The sequence below is a fragment of the Capricornis sumatraensis genome, chromosome 10, assembly GCF_032405125.1.
Source record: "Capricornis sumatraensis isolate serow.1 chromosome 10, serow.2, whole genome shotgun sequence".
In the NCBI taxonomy this organism is placed as follows: Eukaryota; Metazoa; Chordata; class Mammalia; order Artiodactyla; family Bovidae; genus Capricornis; species Capricornis sumatraensis.
In genome coordinates, this window is record NC_091078.1 from 84816054 (window position 1) to 84831464 (window position 15411).

Genomic DNA, 15411 nt, shown 5'->3' on the forward strand with positions numbered 1-15411 from the left:
TGGACTGAATCCCGGGCCCCCACCCTCACCAGTCTCTCAAACTGCCAAAGCTTCAAGCTCTTTGCTTGGAGAGCTTTTCAGGAGTGTGGACAAAGAAATGTTTAAGAGGAGCCAGCTGGGAAGGCTACTTTGCCAGAGCCCCTAGTCTGCAAGCGAAACTGTTCAAGCCTGAAAATCAATTCCAGGTCCACTGCTCGTCTGTGGAGAAACCACACTGGTCCAAGCTGCCTCAGTCATCACCTCCTAACTCAACTGCCTGTGTCCATTCCTGCCTCCCTAAACGTCCACAAAGAGGTGGAAATGACCTTCTGAAAAAGTTCATCAGATGAGTAACTCTGCTGGGGAAATCCACTGCTGGTTTTCCACAGTGCTTAGAACTCAAGCCTCAGCATGGCTGACAAGCCCCTTTCTGAACTGAGCTCTGCTCTAACTCATTCTGCATCCCTGATCTCGGGGGTCCAGACACACTGGCCCTCTGATGGCTCCCTGACTGATCCAAGTTAGCCCCACTTTAGGGTCTCTGGACCTGCCCAGAATGTTCTTCCATGAATCACTGCCTAGCTAGCTCCTTCTCACCACCGGGGTCTCCACTCAAACGTCCTTCCTTGACCACTGAATGAAAACTGTCCCTGACCCCAACTCCAGCACTTGATGTTAATGCATCTATTTACTGGAACACTCTCAAGCTTTTCCATTAGAACATAAACCTCAGGAGAACACAAGCCTGACTAGCTCTAGAGTCTATTCCCAACGCCTAGTCCAGCGCCTGGGATTCAGTGGTTACTCCAAAAATATCTCTTTTAGTATCTCCAAATCCAAGAAATCCAGCTTTTTCACATCAGTTCCTGTAGGGAATGTCACTGCTCTTGCAGGAAGAGCTGCAAACAGCTTCCCAAGTGGCTTGATACTTCCTTTACTCAATTCTTAGAGGGCTACTCTGCACTTTCCCCTAAAACTGGGACAAAGTGAGCAGCACCCACAGTAGACCCACACTTCAAAACATGAGTCCATACCATCTTTAAGGAGCAATGTAATTCAAAACATGAAAATTTATTCTAAGTTGTATCTTAACATACGAGGTCTCAGCTTTAGATGAATTTTAATGTTTACAAGTGCAAAAGCAAATAAATATTTACCAGTTGCTTTTTTTTTTTTTGCACTCTTATAACTCCACAACAGCTTAGACGCAAAAAAAAAAAAAAAAAGAAAGAAAAAAAATTGTTACTAAACATCTTGTAGTCTGGCAAAAGAGAGACTTTCTTATTAAGAAAACCCCCACAACAATAACAACCCCTCATGTTCAGGACTCCCTTGTAAAAACTAACAGGATGTTTCAATAAGATATGAGCATAGGACAGAGCCACAAAATCACCCCTGGCTAGGAAGATGGCCATCATGTCCTCCTCGTGGAGGGTAGACCAGCTGTGCCCTGGAGTCATCATCCATAAAAAGCACAATTCAGAGCAAATGGGGCACTATTTCGTAGGCTGGGATGAGCGAATCCCAGTTCTCCCCACGCTGGAGCTTCTCACCCTTGTAGTTTTAATATAAAGTTACTTCCCCCAAGTGGCCCTTGGTGGTTAAAATAGCTCCCTGCCCTCTTCCTGATTATTTTCTTTCATATCACCCTATTTTTTTCCTTTACTATGACCATTCACAGTCTCCAACAACCATTAGCTACGTTTCTGACTTGCCCATGGATTTGCTTGCTTGCTTTCCAACCTGTTTCCTAACTTCTCTGGTTCGGGCTCCTCTTTTACCCTGTGAGCTTCAAGCTGCAGCAACAAGCTCACCTCAGTCAGCACCCTGGCCACCGACTGGCACCGATCAGGCAGCCCAGAAACACAGGGGCTGGGGAAGAGCCTAAGCAAACAAATCTGAAAGAATACATCTCTTAAGACGGATGCCTTTTTCCATCATGTACTTCATAGTATGGCCGAAGTGCCTGGAGTTACTCTGAGGCAAGTTGACTTTACTAGGAAGCAAGTATGAAGGCAACACTTAATCCAGCCACTTTAATAGAAGAGGTGATTTTTATCAGAAGAAAACAGAAAGAGACACACACACGCACACAATTCCAGGAATACTAAGCACTCTCTGGATCTTCACTCTCTACCCTCAAATATTTCTTCAAGGGTAAGACTGTTCACATCAGCTTGAGGGCTCAGGGGAGGGCCGGCCGCTTACCTGGGTTAACAGTGATGAACCTGCTATCCTCAGGAAACCGGTCCCCTGGGGGCACAGGCTTCCTGGATGGCACCTCGGGCCTCGCGGGATCACTGTCTTCGTCCTGCTCCTCTGTGACTGTGGGGGGCACTTGGGTGGGGGTGACCGAGTGGGGGTCCAGCGCGTCCTGGGGTCGGGCGGTGGGGATGGCAGTGCGGGCCCGCTCGCGCCCGGATGTAGTCTGATGCGCGCCCTCCTGGGCAGCGGTGCCGGGGGCCGAGGGCGCGGCGGTGGGCTGGGTGTGGTTGCGCGCCCGCGGGGCGTGGGTCACCCCGCTCCGCTCCTTCTTCTCGGAGTCCTTCTCGCCTTCCTCCTCGTGCTCCCGCTCGCCGTCCTCGCTTTCGCTCTTCTCGTCCTTTTCGCTCTCCTCCGCGCCCTCGCCGTCCTTGCTGGGCGCCGAATCGCCGTCAGCGCCCGGGCTGGCCAAGGCCTCGGTCGTGGCCAGGACGGGTCTGCTGGCCTGCTTGCTGGCAGAGGCGGCCGTGGGCAGGCGCGTGGGCCACACGGTGCTGGGGAAGGAGGAGATGCCGCCGCCGCTGAAGCCCAGGCCGGCCAGGAGTGTGCTGGTGACCACCGAGGCCACGGTCGCCTGGCTGCCGCTGGACGATGGGCCCATCCCAGTCGCCATGGAGACAAAGGAGAAGGGGATGCCGGAGGATGTCCAGGTGGAAGAGCCTGAGCTGATGGGGGCCATGTCCGCCGAAGAGGCCGGCGATGCTGTGGGCTTGAAGGGGTTGCCCAGGGAGGTGGGGGGAAGGGAGGGAGGAAGAGAAAGCAGAGTGTCAGTCACTGGGATTGGGAACCAGGCCCTGGATGCGACCCTCCAAGGGCTTCCACTCATCTTCACCTTTATTCTCAGGGTCTCCCAAAGGCTGGTGCCAAAGCTGACAACAGGCCATCCGTGGCTGACCGTCACCGCTCTTCATGTTTTTATAATTACTTAAAATTTGTAATCTACATATCAAACCCAACTTCAACTTTTCACTGATATTGCTCAGGAGGAGGAGGCTAAGTGGCAAAAAAGTAAGCAGCATTCTTCCTGTTGGGTTCTCTACACACCTGGGAAACCCTGTCTGAAAGGCAAACGTCAAATAAGCAATACAGCGGCAACACCGGATGGTGACGTGCTGCTGGGGTGACACTGGAGGGGGCAGGAGCTTTTGCATTCACTGTGTCCCTTGTGGACATCTCGCAGCCCTGAGGTCTACAGTAGCTCTCCAGGACGCGGCTGCACATCTGAAAGCGAGGAAGTGAATGGACAGAGGACAGTGGCCGGTACATGTCTGCAGTGGCCAGGTCAGAAGTCGGGCTGCGCTCTACGCTGCAGGCCTCGGGAACCGGTTTACACCCGCATCCCTGGGTCGGGTGCTGTACACCTGCCATATCTGATTTCAGACCCTCCAGATTTAATCATAGCGAAATACATGCTTGTATAGATGACAGTAAGAGTCCCATTTAAAAAGCTCCAACTGAGTGCCTGGGCATCCCAGGCTCTCCTGGGGACACACGTGAACATCACCCTACTTTAGAGGTGAGGAAAATGGGGCACAGAGAAGTTAAGGGGCAGAGGTGCAGCTGACTAGCTACAAGTCTCAGCTCATTCTTCCCATCCTACTAAATGAGGCTTCATGGAGGGACTGTATTTGCACACAGTATCTTACAAAAATAAGTGCTGCTCTGACTTATTTTAGTCCTTGAAACCTCACATGCAGAATCCAGAATTCCATCCCATCATTTATGTAGTTAAAAGTAATACAGCCAGAACCACTTAGATTTCACCACTGTCTCATCAAGTTTCAGTTCGAAAAGTCTGTAGTTTAAATGATGATCAAGTTAGCAAACGCTGAGTTTTGAAGTTGGTGAATGAAATGCCAGGTGCCACCCACGATAAGGCACTGGAGACAGAGCAGTCAGACAGTCTGGCTTGAGCATGATGCCTCACTTGCTCTCTGGGAGATGCTGGGCACATTAACTCACTGAGCCTCAGCTTCCTCATCCATAAAATGGGAGTCATAGTAATACCAAACTTGTGGGATGCTGTGAGGGGTAAATAAACTAATACTCTGTGCCTGAAACCCAGGAAAAACTCAATATATTGTAGGATTTGTTATTATGAACACTGCAATTATTATTACAATTATTAGTTGTACTAGAAAGGAGAAAACATAGATACTGAGGCTCCAGCATGGGCAAATTCATATAACTTTAGTCAAATAACAACCTTTCAATCTTAGCCTGTCCCTACTCCTTTGCATTCTTACATCCTATGATCTCACAAATTATAAACCATCAAAAATTTTTATCTTGACAAAAACAATACAGTATAACACTGCTGGCTTAACTCTGTTGCAAGGCTTTTTAAAATAATGCATTGTACTGAATTATACCGAGTGTATAATTTATTCAGTATTTTAACTAGGTCTCATTGAGCAGTTTGACAACATCATACTGCCACCTTGTGGTGACAGTTCTAAACGCATGCAAATTACCAACCAGCCATGACAAAGCAATAATATTCTCTACTTACCACTCCTGTTTTGACAATTCTGGTCCCTTGGAATATTCGAGTGGTATTAGCTGAGAAGCAAAGAAATTATACTGTAAATAGCAGAACTTTCTTGTTGTTCCAACAAAACTGTACTTACCTACACAAATCTGAAAAACATAATTTTTACATGTTATAAATTCTTTATTTTTTTCCCCCTAACTATCAAAAAATGTGAAACCCATCTCAGTTTGTGAGTCATCAAAAAACACGCAGATGGTCGTATCTGGCCATATCTGTGGGTCATAGTTTCCGACTCTTGTCTTAAGCTCTTAGTTTAAAACTTTACAAAATTGTCATCATTTTCTTAGTTAAGATAAAACTTACATAACAGCAAAATGCACAAATCTTCAGTGTAGAGTCAAATTAATCTTTACTGCTGTATAACTCGCCCTCATATTAAAACACAGACATTCTCCAGCACCCCAGCAGGTTTGTACATGCCTCCATAGAGGTGTTCTCACGACCGCTCTGACCTTTGTCAACATTCTGTCTATTTTTGAACTTCATATTATTCCATTGTTACTCTCTATTGTCTTTTTTTTTTGGTGATAATGTCTTATATTATCCTTTCAGGGACTATAATATGCATCCTAAACTTATTACAGTTTACCTTAAATTAGTACTTTTTATCTCTTCCTTAAAAAATGTAAGAACTGTAATCTATCTGTCAGACTCACTTTTTGCGCTGATCTCAAAAACAATAGTCCTATATAAAATAAACATTTGCTTCCCATACATACATGGCATTGAAAAAGGTGCAAAAAACCCACTAAATTCCCAAATAAATAACATTGTATCTGCTGGAGTTTTTACCTAAATTAGAAGTGGGGCAAGTACTGGAACTATTTTTTATTTGCCCTGCAAGCTTTTTGAAAAACAAAACAAAACAAAACAAAACAATGAATTCATTGTCAACATTTTAAACAGCAGCTTTAACCTGAAAATCCCAATTTCCTGCTCATCCTGAAAAAAATCGCAATTTTTGGCAAAAGTAAGTTCACCTTCCTGCAGGGCACATTTGGCAGGGGCTAAGTGTCCATCACCCCCTTTCAAAGGGAACCTCTCCAATTTTCCATGATGGTCCCGCCTCATTTGTATGTGGTTCCCTGCTGGGCCACAGGACGTCTACATTTGCAACCCCCAACTTAACGATATATTCACTTTGCTCAGCTGGAAAGTGAAACGTGTCAAGAGACAACTGTGGGGAATAGACTGATCTACACGTCAATACAACCAGGTCAGATGAGGCAGCCCAGGAAGCAAACAGTCCTTGCCTGGCACTAAATATAACCTCCCACCATCAGTGAGCTGCTTCAGGATCAATACTGTGCTGCCTCAGACAGGTATACACACCTCCCTTTGTTAACACAGGAAGAAAGCTTCCTAAGAGATCTGCTTTTCCTGCCCTTTACAAAGGCCTTAATTTAAGGCCAACAAACTCAGTGGCCACTCCATCACTGTGGCTGTTTTCATTGATCTTGAACAATTCGCACTGGGGTCAGTGCTAGTTGTGATGACTAGGAAGCTTCTACAGGGCCTTTCAGATCACCAGTCCATCGGCCTGGTAGAATTCAGGGATAGTGGGAGAAAGAGAGACATGTCTCCACTGAGCTGTCAGGGAGATGTAGCTTCTTCTTGCAAGAGGAGCAGCAGCTTGGAATCTCAGCTCTATTTAGCAGGACCATCCCGTGTCTCTGTCTAAGATTGAAATGGGATATTTTCCTGCTGCCTTACGGTCGCTGGGGCTATTCTGAAGTATCATTTATGTTCATTGCTACTCAGAAATCACCATCGCTAACAGACCTACCACTTGTCATTGAATACTTTCATAAAAGAAGTGCAGCAATGACTACGTTGCCGATTTGCGTGTTTAAAATATTTTGACAACTGTATCTAAGTGTAATTGGTTTCCTTTCCTATGTATTTTAATTATTTATTTTAAACCATTCTGAGAGAGGATCTGATGGGTTGGCCAGGCTGCCTGATGGGTCTGTGGCTCAAAGAGAAGGCTTACAAGCCCTTATTTTGCATGATTGTTGAGACCTGCAAAAAAACTTTTGAATACTTGGCAATCAATCTTTTGAGCTGTTTGTTGAAGACCCAGGATACAGGATAATATTTATGCTTTAGAGGTGGTTTGTCGTTGTGTATAAATGACTGGGCTTTGGAATAAGAAACTGGACTCTGCTTTGTAATCAAATGATTTTTTTTGGTGGGGGGCAAGTTACTCAATTGCTCAGAACATCGTTTCTCCCTCTAGAAAATAAAGTCTGCATTACAAGCTGCCACGAGGTCAGATGAGATGACTTAGGGCCAAATGCTCTGTAACTAGGAGCTGCTCCACACACAATGATCACTATTATTATTATCATACTTACTACAGTAAGGTAAGCGTAACTTATTTATGATGTTATACAGGACATAAATATCGTGTTATTTACTACGTGCTGTGCTGTGCTTTGTCGCTTCAGTTGTGTCTGACTTTGTGACCCCTTGGACCACAGCCCGCCAGGCTCCTGTGTCCATGGGATGTTCCAGGCAAGAACACTGGAGTGGGTTGCCATTTCCTCTTTCAGGGAATCTTCCCAACCCAGGGATGAAACCTGCGTGTCCTGCATCTCCTGCACTGCAGGCGGATTCTTTACCACTGAGCCACCGGGGAAACCCGTGTTATTTATTATAATAATGAAAATATTCCACGTCTTTCTCATGCTGCCAAGTCAGAGGCAAACTTTATCAAGGGGAAACCTAATTATTCTTAACAAAGTGCCCATGAAATTCCCTAAGTTTATTTCTTTCCCTTTTAACACTGAACTCTTAAGTTGATCTGTCTTGAACTTTGGCCTCTACTGCTCACAAGCTCCTAGCTGGTTCACCAGAAAAGGCGCTAGATGACCTGCAGAGTTGATTTTTCCACCGCCCACTGGAAGATGCAGGGAAGATCCCAAGGCCACTGTATGTCCCTTGGTCAACATGCAGGGACAAACACTGATACAGAGAATGAGTGAATGCATGTCCACCCCTGAGCAAGGGAAGTCTTCAGGCAAAGGAGGCACTGCCGTCTTTAAGGAGTCACTGTGATCAGACATTTTAACTATTCCGTGCTCAGAATTTACAGCTGACGAGGCTTTTGGGAACTGCATTATATTACAAACATATCATTTTTCAAAGTCTGTGCAGAAGCCAGTGAGCTCAGGGGCCTATTAATCAGGAAAGGCGGTTTTGCAGATTCCAGGTTCCTAGTTAGAGCGCATGGGCGGCCTAATCATGATTTATGTGCCCAAGTTGCCGGGCTCTGGCCTCAGCAAGCGTGCGCCCTGGCTTCCCCTCCTGTCTCCCATGGGCTGGCCCAGACAGACCTGGCCTTGGCCTGTGGACTGTCCTCAACACAAGCAGATGGGCCCGTGCATTCAGGTGGACACACGGTGAGAGCGATGTACTCATGAAAAAAATACAGCCATGTTAATTTCAAGTAGTTTAAACGGAAGGATGAGCTGAGGTGAATGTCAGCAAAGGCTCTTTCAATACTAGAGGCAAACCTGAAAAGCTAGAAGGGATCCTTGGAGGGAATCTCAGCTGCAGGGGTTCCTACTCTGGGTTCATCACATACTACCTTTTATACTAAGCCTCACACTAAGGGGATAGTGAGCATTGGTTCTAGGCTCTGTGCTAATTATGTAACATGAATCACCCTGTCACTTGACAAAGGCCCCATGAGGGCAGTACTCTCCTAACTACCACCTTCAGACTGTGAAATTGCAGCTTAGACACATTAGTCAACATTTTCAGAGTCAGAGAAAGATCACGTGGCAGCCAAGATTCAACTTGGGGCCCTCATGTCATGCCCCGGCTCCGAGTCAGCAACTTCTCCATCTCTCATTGCATGCCTGGTACCTGAACCATCTGGTTCAAATTCAGATTCCTGGGCTTCATCCTCTGAGATTCCGAGATGATTAGTCTGGGGGGGGGCCCGTGAATGCATTTTTCACAGGATTCCAGACAGTGAAGCCGGATCTATGGTCTACAGGTTTCTGAGACCCTGGAAGCTGCAATGCGCAAACTTCTGGCATTTTCTAGGGAAAATGTCCAAAGTCTTCAACCCAGATACATAACTTACAAATGTGAAGAAGCATTGGCCTGGTTTGTGTCTCTGAAACTGAGGATCCAGGAAGTAAAGAACCTTCCCAGGGAGGACATCAGAAAGGGAGAGCAAAGCCTGATGCCCTGGTTGCTCCCTCCACACTGGTCTTAGTGCACTTCACAAAACTAGGTCTGCCAACTACAGCCCACAGGCCAGCTGCCAATTTTTGTCAATCAAGTTTTACTGGAACCAGGACTGAGATGACCGTGGGGCAAGTAAGACAGAGAATATCCTGTCTTCACGCAAAGTTTTGATTTTTTGTTGCTGTTCATGTTTTACACTGATTTTGGTTTAAAAAATATTCCATTTAAAGATGACATCTTTAATGACATCTTGATGACAAAGTTTTTAAGAGCTCCTTTAAATTCTTCACCAAAGTGAATTCTCCTCTTGCCATGCCCCAAAGCTGACCTGAAACATTCCACTAGACCCTAAATCAGCTAACTGGATCATGCTGGAAATCCAAAGACAGCACTCCTCCCCGTGGCTAGGAGACGATTCTATGATCTGATACAGTAGCAGACACATGCTCGGATCTCCACGGTTGGAAAATAACGTTAATTTTTAAAAATAATCACTTCACCCTTCTTCCCCTCCTCTTGCCTGTGAAACCTCCTACCTAAAAGACAGGCCAAAACGGCCTAGGCTTTTCAGGTGTGACTGCAAAAACCCACACTGATGTTTAGAGGCCAGGTTTGTAGTCTCATGTGTAAGTACCGGAACAGGAAAAAAGACAAAGCCCAAAGGAGAAGGGCTCAGGGCAGACGAGAAGGCCAGCTCCTCACCTTGGAAGAGCATGGTCTGGCTGAAGTCACTCCTCATGTCGTTGCGACACACGGCCTGGACCCGGAACAGGTAAAGGCTGTCGGGTGAGACGTGGCTGATGGTGGCTTTCTGCAGGGTGAGGAAAGGACAGGACTAAAGCCAAATGTAAAAGACTGTTAAGCATCACATGTAGGTTTCTGGGTACCATGCAAAGCCCAGCAAAAAACGGTGCTTCCTCACTGACCAAAGGCTCACTCTGAAAGGAACAAGCATTCAGAAGCAACCTCACCTGGGAATACATTCTCAACACAAAAATAAGTAGAGTAGATGCTGGACTCCGTCTTGGAGCGTGCCTTCAGCCCTGTTTGTACCCATGAGGCTGGGACTTCTATCAAAACTGCTCTACCTTGCAAACGATAATGATTTACCATCTAGAATCATCAAGTGTACTGAATTTCCGGGGCCATGCAGAGTTTAGAGAAGCCACAACGAAGTCTCTGTGTTACTGTTTCTTTGCAGTTTAAAGGCACTGTTGTACCTTGACCTTGGATAACACAAGGCATGAAGCTGGAAGAATGCCTGACCAGAAGTCAGAGGACAAGAGATCTACCTGTGTCATGCCACTCACCAGCTCTGTGATTCTGAGTCAGCTGCTCAATGTCTTTTGGCCTCTGCTCCCTCCAGCTGTTAAGTGGAGAGAGTAAGATTTCCCTCGCAGGGTTCTTGTGATTGCCATACAATAGAGGTCAAGCAAGCCTTGATTGGTAGTCCTCACCACACAATAGAAACCATGCCCCTGGTCTAACACAGGGGTTGGCAAGTGACAGCCCACAGCCCCAGTCTGGCCAGCTGTTTGTTTTCTGTAAATAAAGTTTTATTGGCACACGGCCACACCCATTCATTTCCCTATTGCTGTGGCAGCTTTCACCCTTCAGTGGTAGAGTTGAGTAGTTGCCCACAGATGCCTTAAAACCTAATATCTTAACTCTCTGACTCTTTCAAGAGAAAAGTTTCCCAATCCCTGGTCCCAGGTCAGGAGCCAAATCCAGATCCCCATCCTGCAAAGCTTTACTCCAAGAGACTTTTAAAAATCAGAAAATGGAAAATGCCTAAAAAGTTGGCAGGGCTTGCTTACCCAAAGAAACAAGTAGCAAAAGCAACTGATTTTTAAAGACTCCCTGATGATGAAATGTCTCGTCACTGAATTCTGGGCCAGGTCCAGAAAGCAGCTCTGGGAGCTTAACCGCTGAGTGGGTTTCCCCCAAGGTAGCTATTGAAAACCTCTGCAGAGGCATTAACAAGTTACTGTGGCCATGCCTGCTGCCTGCTGCCTAGCAAATGTATTCCTGGGTAGAGCGGGAGGTTAAGGTCCTGTTATTTCACTTTCAGCCTACCTTTTGGAAAAGGCAGGCAACACCACCTGTTCCCCAGGTTGGCAGTGAGGGGGTGTGTGTCAGGGGGATGCTGGCAAAAGCCAGGAAAATGCTTGGGGAATGTTTCTGGGCCACAAGAATCCTAAATTGGAGAAAAGCTTTGCTGCCATTAAGTCAGCACTCTCAACTTCTTGAGGAATTAAGAAAATTAATTTTGTGTGTCCCCAAAGAAAAGAACCACCCCTAGAAATCCTTATAAAAAACTTGCTGTCAAAGCATGTTTTTCTCTACATCTCTCTCTTTCTCTGAAACTCATTAATGCCTCAGTCTCTAAACCTGTGACCTCGTCTTCTGTGCAGAGCAAAAATCTTCGCTTCCTCTAAGCAGGGATTTATTAGAATTCACTCTGAGCTAGTATCTATTCATCTTTGCATGTTTAATTATCTCCCACTTAGTATAAGAAACCGAATAAGCGCCTAGCTAGTTTCTGCTGATTAATGCAAGCCCCTTCAGCTCAGAAAGAAAAACCTCCCTCCCGGACTTCGGGTCCTGACAAGAGAAAAGGTTAAAACACATCACAACCTTGGGTGCCTTTCAACAGATTCCTCTCTGATTTCTTGAAGCTCACCATTCCCTAATGTGACCCAGATAACAACGTCTAGTGGGGAAATTGAAAATATAAATGGAAATGAAGTAAAAGAATCGTCATTTGAAGCAATACGGAAAGTATTACTCTGTAAGTGATTGAACGGGCCCTGGGGACTCTGTATTGGGAAGAAAAAAAGCAGTAACAGTCATTAAGAATCCCACTCGGTGCTATTACATTTTTCATGTACATATACAATGATGGGCTTCATTATCCCAAAGACTTCTTTTGATTAACAATAAACGCCAGGCTTTCAAACCCAAATGTGTCGCTTTGAGTTTCCGGGCAAAGATGTAAAGACCAGCGCTTGTTGGAGTGATTGCTTTTCTAGGGGAAGAAGACTTGGCTTCTGCAAACATCTGTTCTCAAGGGCCTTGTTGGGGGCTGGCCACTAAATATTTATGCACATCTAAGATGAAACACGGAATTGGGCACATGTAGCTCAAAAGTGAAGTCAGGTATTACAGGGTCTGAGAGCCTGAGAACTGTGGTTAAAAATGGTGTGGTTGCCGAGGTCTCGCAGGTAGAAGGCGTGAGGCAGATGAAATGTGACAGAAGGGAGCGGTGGGGACTGCAGAGGGTTGCCTGGTCGGGGTGAGGGGAGGAGAGGTGGGGAGGAGGAAGGCAGAGGGGGAATAACTGCAGTAATGATAACAGCGAGCACTGACAGTGCTCACACCGTGGCGGCCCCGCTGTACGGTTAACTGTAACGCACTTAGCATTTACGCTAACACTATCACATGATGAGGGCTTCCTGGAGGCTTTCTGACGTCTCTTTTTAAATAATTAAAGAAAAAGCAGTCAGTTTTGAAGGGCTTAACTACAAACAGATTAACTCTTCCTGGCAGTGTGGCCGGCAAGTTTAAGGGTGGGATGGAGCCCAAGCAGGCGCTGCAGCGCTATCCGTGGCAGTACCTGCTTCACCTGGAAGGCGGCCTGGGGCGGCCGGAGATGCACGGGGGCCCCCCTCATTGCCCTGGATGCCCCGACTCAGAACAAGGCAGTCTTACCAAGTCCTTGTCACTGTCCTTGGTGAACGTCTTCTCCTTCTCGTCCTCGTTCTTGGTCCAGCTGTAGGACACCATGTAGTTCATGATGGGCGGGTGGTAGATGGTCTCCGGCTGACTCCAGGACACCTGCAGTGCGGTCTGGTTCAGCGGCTGCACTTTCATGTGGACGGGCGGGGAGCTGCAGACTGGACACACACGGCCGAGCTCAGCGCCTGGCGGCACCCCGGGCCCCATGCCCCGCACTCCTGAAGGCCACAGCCGCGAAACAACAGTGCGGGAAGACGGAGAGTGCCCACACTCCCGCCACTTAGAGCCTCCCCCTGCCAATATTTTCCCTGCTAACATTTCCCTGTTTTCCCTCTCTCCTCCTCCTTCTGTACACACACACACCACACAAAGACACACACCACACACACACTACACACACAGACACACACCACACACACACCACACACAGAGACACACCACACAGAGACACACACCACAGACACACCACACACAGACACACCACACAGGCACCACACACACACACACCACACACAGACACACCACACATAGACACACCACACCCCACATACAGACACACAACACACACTCTACACAGACACACAACACACACAGACACACACCACAGACACACCCCACAGACACCACACAAGACACACACCACACACAGACACAGCACACACAGACACACACCACACACACACCACACACACACACCACACACCACACACACACCACACATACCACACACAGACACACACCACACACAGACACACAACATACACACAACACAACACTTTCCTGCTTTATCCCTGAAAACAAGCTATATACATTCTGAACTTCACTCCTTAATACTTGGGTCTGTATCTCCCAAGAATAAGGACATCCTGTAATGACGAGGATCCGAGTACCTGTGTGCCCCTAAATTCATGTGCTGAAACCTAATGTCCAACGAGATGGTAACAGGAGGTCGAGCGTGGGGAGACAAGTAGATCCTGAGGGTGGAGCCTCTGAGAGTGGGATGAAGGTCCCGATAAGACCCCAGGGAGCTCCCTCACCCCTTCCCCACATGACAACACAGCGAGAAGATGGCCGCCTGTGCATCAGGAAGCAAGTCCTCACCAGAGAGTGAGCCCCGCACTTGATGTCAGACCCCCAGCCCCCAGAGCTGTGAGAAATAAACTTCTGCTGTTTTAAGACACCCAGGCTATGGTGTGTGATATAGCAGCCCAAGCTGACTACTCTCGTACCTAAGAAAATAAACACTAACTTGATATTATCTGACATAGCGTGCACATTCCAATTTCCCCACTTGTCTCCAAAAGGTTGTCTACAACCCTTTCCCCCCACATCACAGCTTAGACTCAGCTGTTATGATGCGTTAACCTCTTTTAATCTTGCCTAGTCATCTGGCCTTTGCTTCCACAACAAAATTTTTGTTAGAAACCAAGGCTGTTTGACTTGTGGAATGTCTCAACTAAAAATAGTAGATCAAATTTTACTGTAAATAGACCAGAGTGTAAACAAATACAATTAAAAATAGGACTTCAAATCATTTTTAAAGCAAATGCACAAAAGGTCAGGATGACTCTCTTAGGAGCAGGGGGACTCTGTATAACTATTCTGATGTAGGTAGAGCACAAGGAAAAGTCAGGCTAATCCTCCCACTTATTCCTTCTGGCTGGTAGTTCTGAAGGGATGCGGTGGTTCTGTACCTGTCTACAGACAAGCCCATTTAAGGGCCGAGAGTGCTGAGTCAGCCTTTAAATGGCATTTTGGCTCTCCAGACGACCTCCTTCCCAGTGGCCATGGTTCCTGCCTCCATGGGGCTTCCACTCTGAGGCAGGGTTTTTCTTTTTCTCGAAAGACATTTTTGAGTTTATTATTTATTTTAATTGGAAGAAAATTACTTTATAATATTGGGATGGCTTTTGCCATACATCAGTATGAACAGGCCTCAGGCATATATGTGTCCCCTCCATCCTGAGCCCCTCTCCCCCTCCCTCCCCAGCCCGCTCCTCCAGGCTGTCACAGAGCGCTGGCTTTCGGAGCCCTGAGTCATGCATCAAACTCGCCCTGGCTATTTATTTTACATACGGTAACATGAATGTGCTGTGCTGTGCTTGGTTGCTCACTTGTGTCCGACTCTGCGACCCCATGGACTGCAGCCCGCCAGGCTCTTCTGTCCATGGGGATTCTCTAGGCAAGAATACTGGAGTGGGTTGCTATGCCCTCCCCCAGGGGATCTTCTTAACCCAGAGATCAAACTCAGGTCTCCGGCATGCCAGTCAGATTCTTTACTGTCTGAGCCACCAGGGAAGCACAAATTTCACTGCTATTCTCTCAAATCATCCCACCTTCTTCTCCCCGAGTCCAAGAATCTGTTTTTCACATCTGTGTCTCCTTGCTGTCCTGCACATAGGATCAACATAGTATCTTTCTAGATTCCACATGTATTCATCAATATATAATATTTATCTTCCTTTTTCTGACCTACTTCCCTCCGTATTATAGGCCCTAGGCTCATCTACCTCGTTAGAACTGACTCAAATGCCTTCCTTTTTATAGCTGAGTAATCCACTGGCTTCTTGGGCCAGACGATTCTCTGCTTCTGGGGGCTGCCATGTGCCCTGTATGATGTTTAGCAGCATCCTGGCCCCTACCCACTTGATGCCAGTATCCCTCCTGCCAAGTTA

At 46.8% G+C, this 15411-nt stretch overlaps 1 protein-coding gene across 2 annotated transcripts in view; it reads right to left on the reverse strand.

Moving 5' to 3' along the window:
* The window catches only part of PTPRG (protein tyrosine phosphatase receptor type G), a 765748-nt gene that overhangs the window by 98858 nt on the left and 651479 nt on the right, over positions 1 to 15411 (reverse strand). For both annotated transcript variants that reach the window (XM_068983186.1, XM_068983185.1), the window contains exons 9-12: positions 12710 to 12894; positions 9701 to 9809; positions 4754 to 4803; positions 2188 to 2950 (exon numbers count right to left, since the gene is read on the reverse strand). In XM_068983186.1, the coding sequence (XP_068839287.1) occupies positions 2188 to 2950; positions 4754 to 4803; positions 9701 to 9809; positions 12710 to 12894 (1107 nt within the window). The remainder of the gene's footprint in view (positions 1 to 2187; positions 2951 to 4753; positions 4804 to 9700; positions 9810 to 12709; positions 12895 to 15411) is intronic.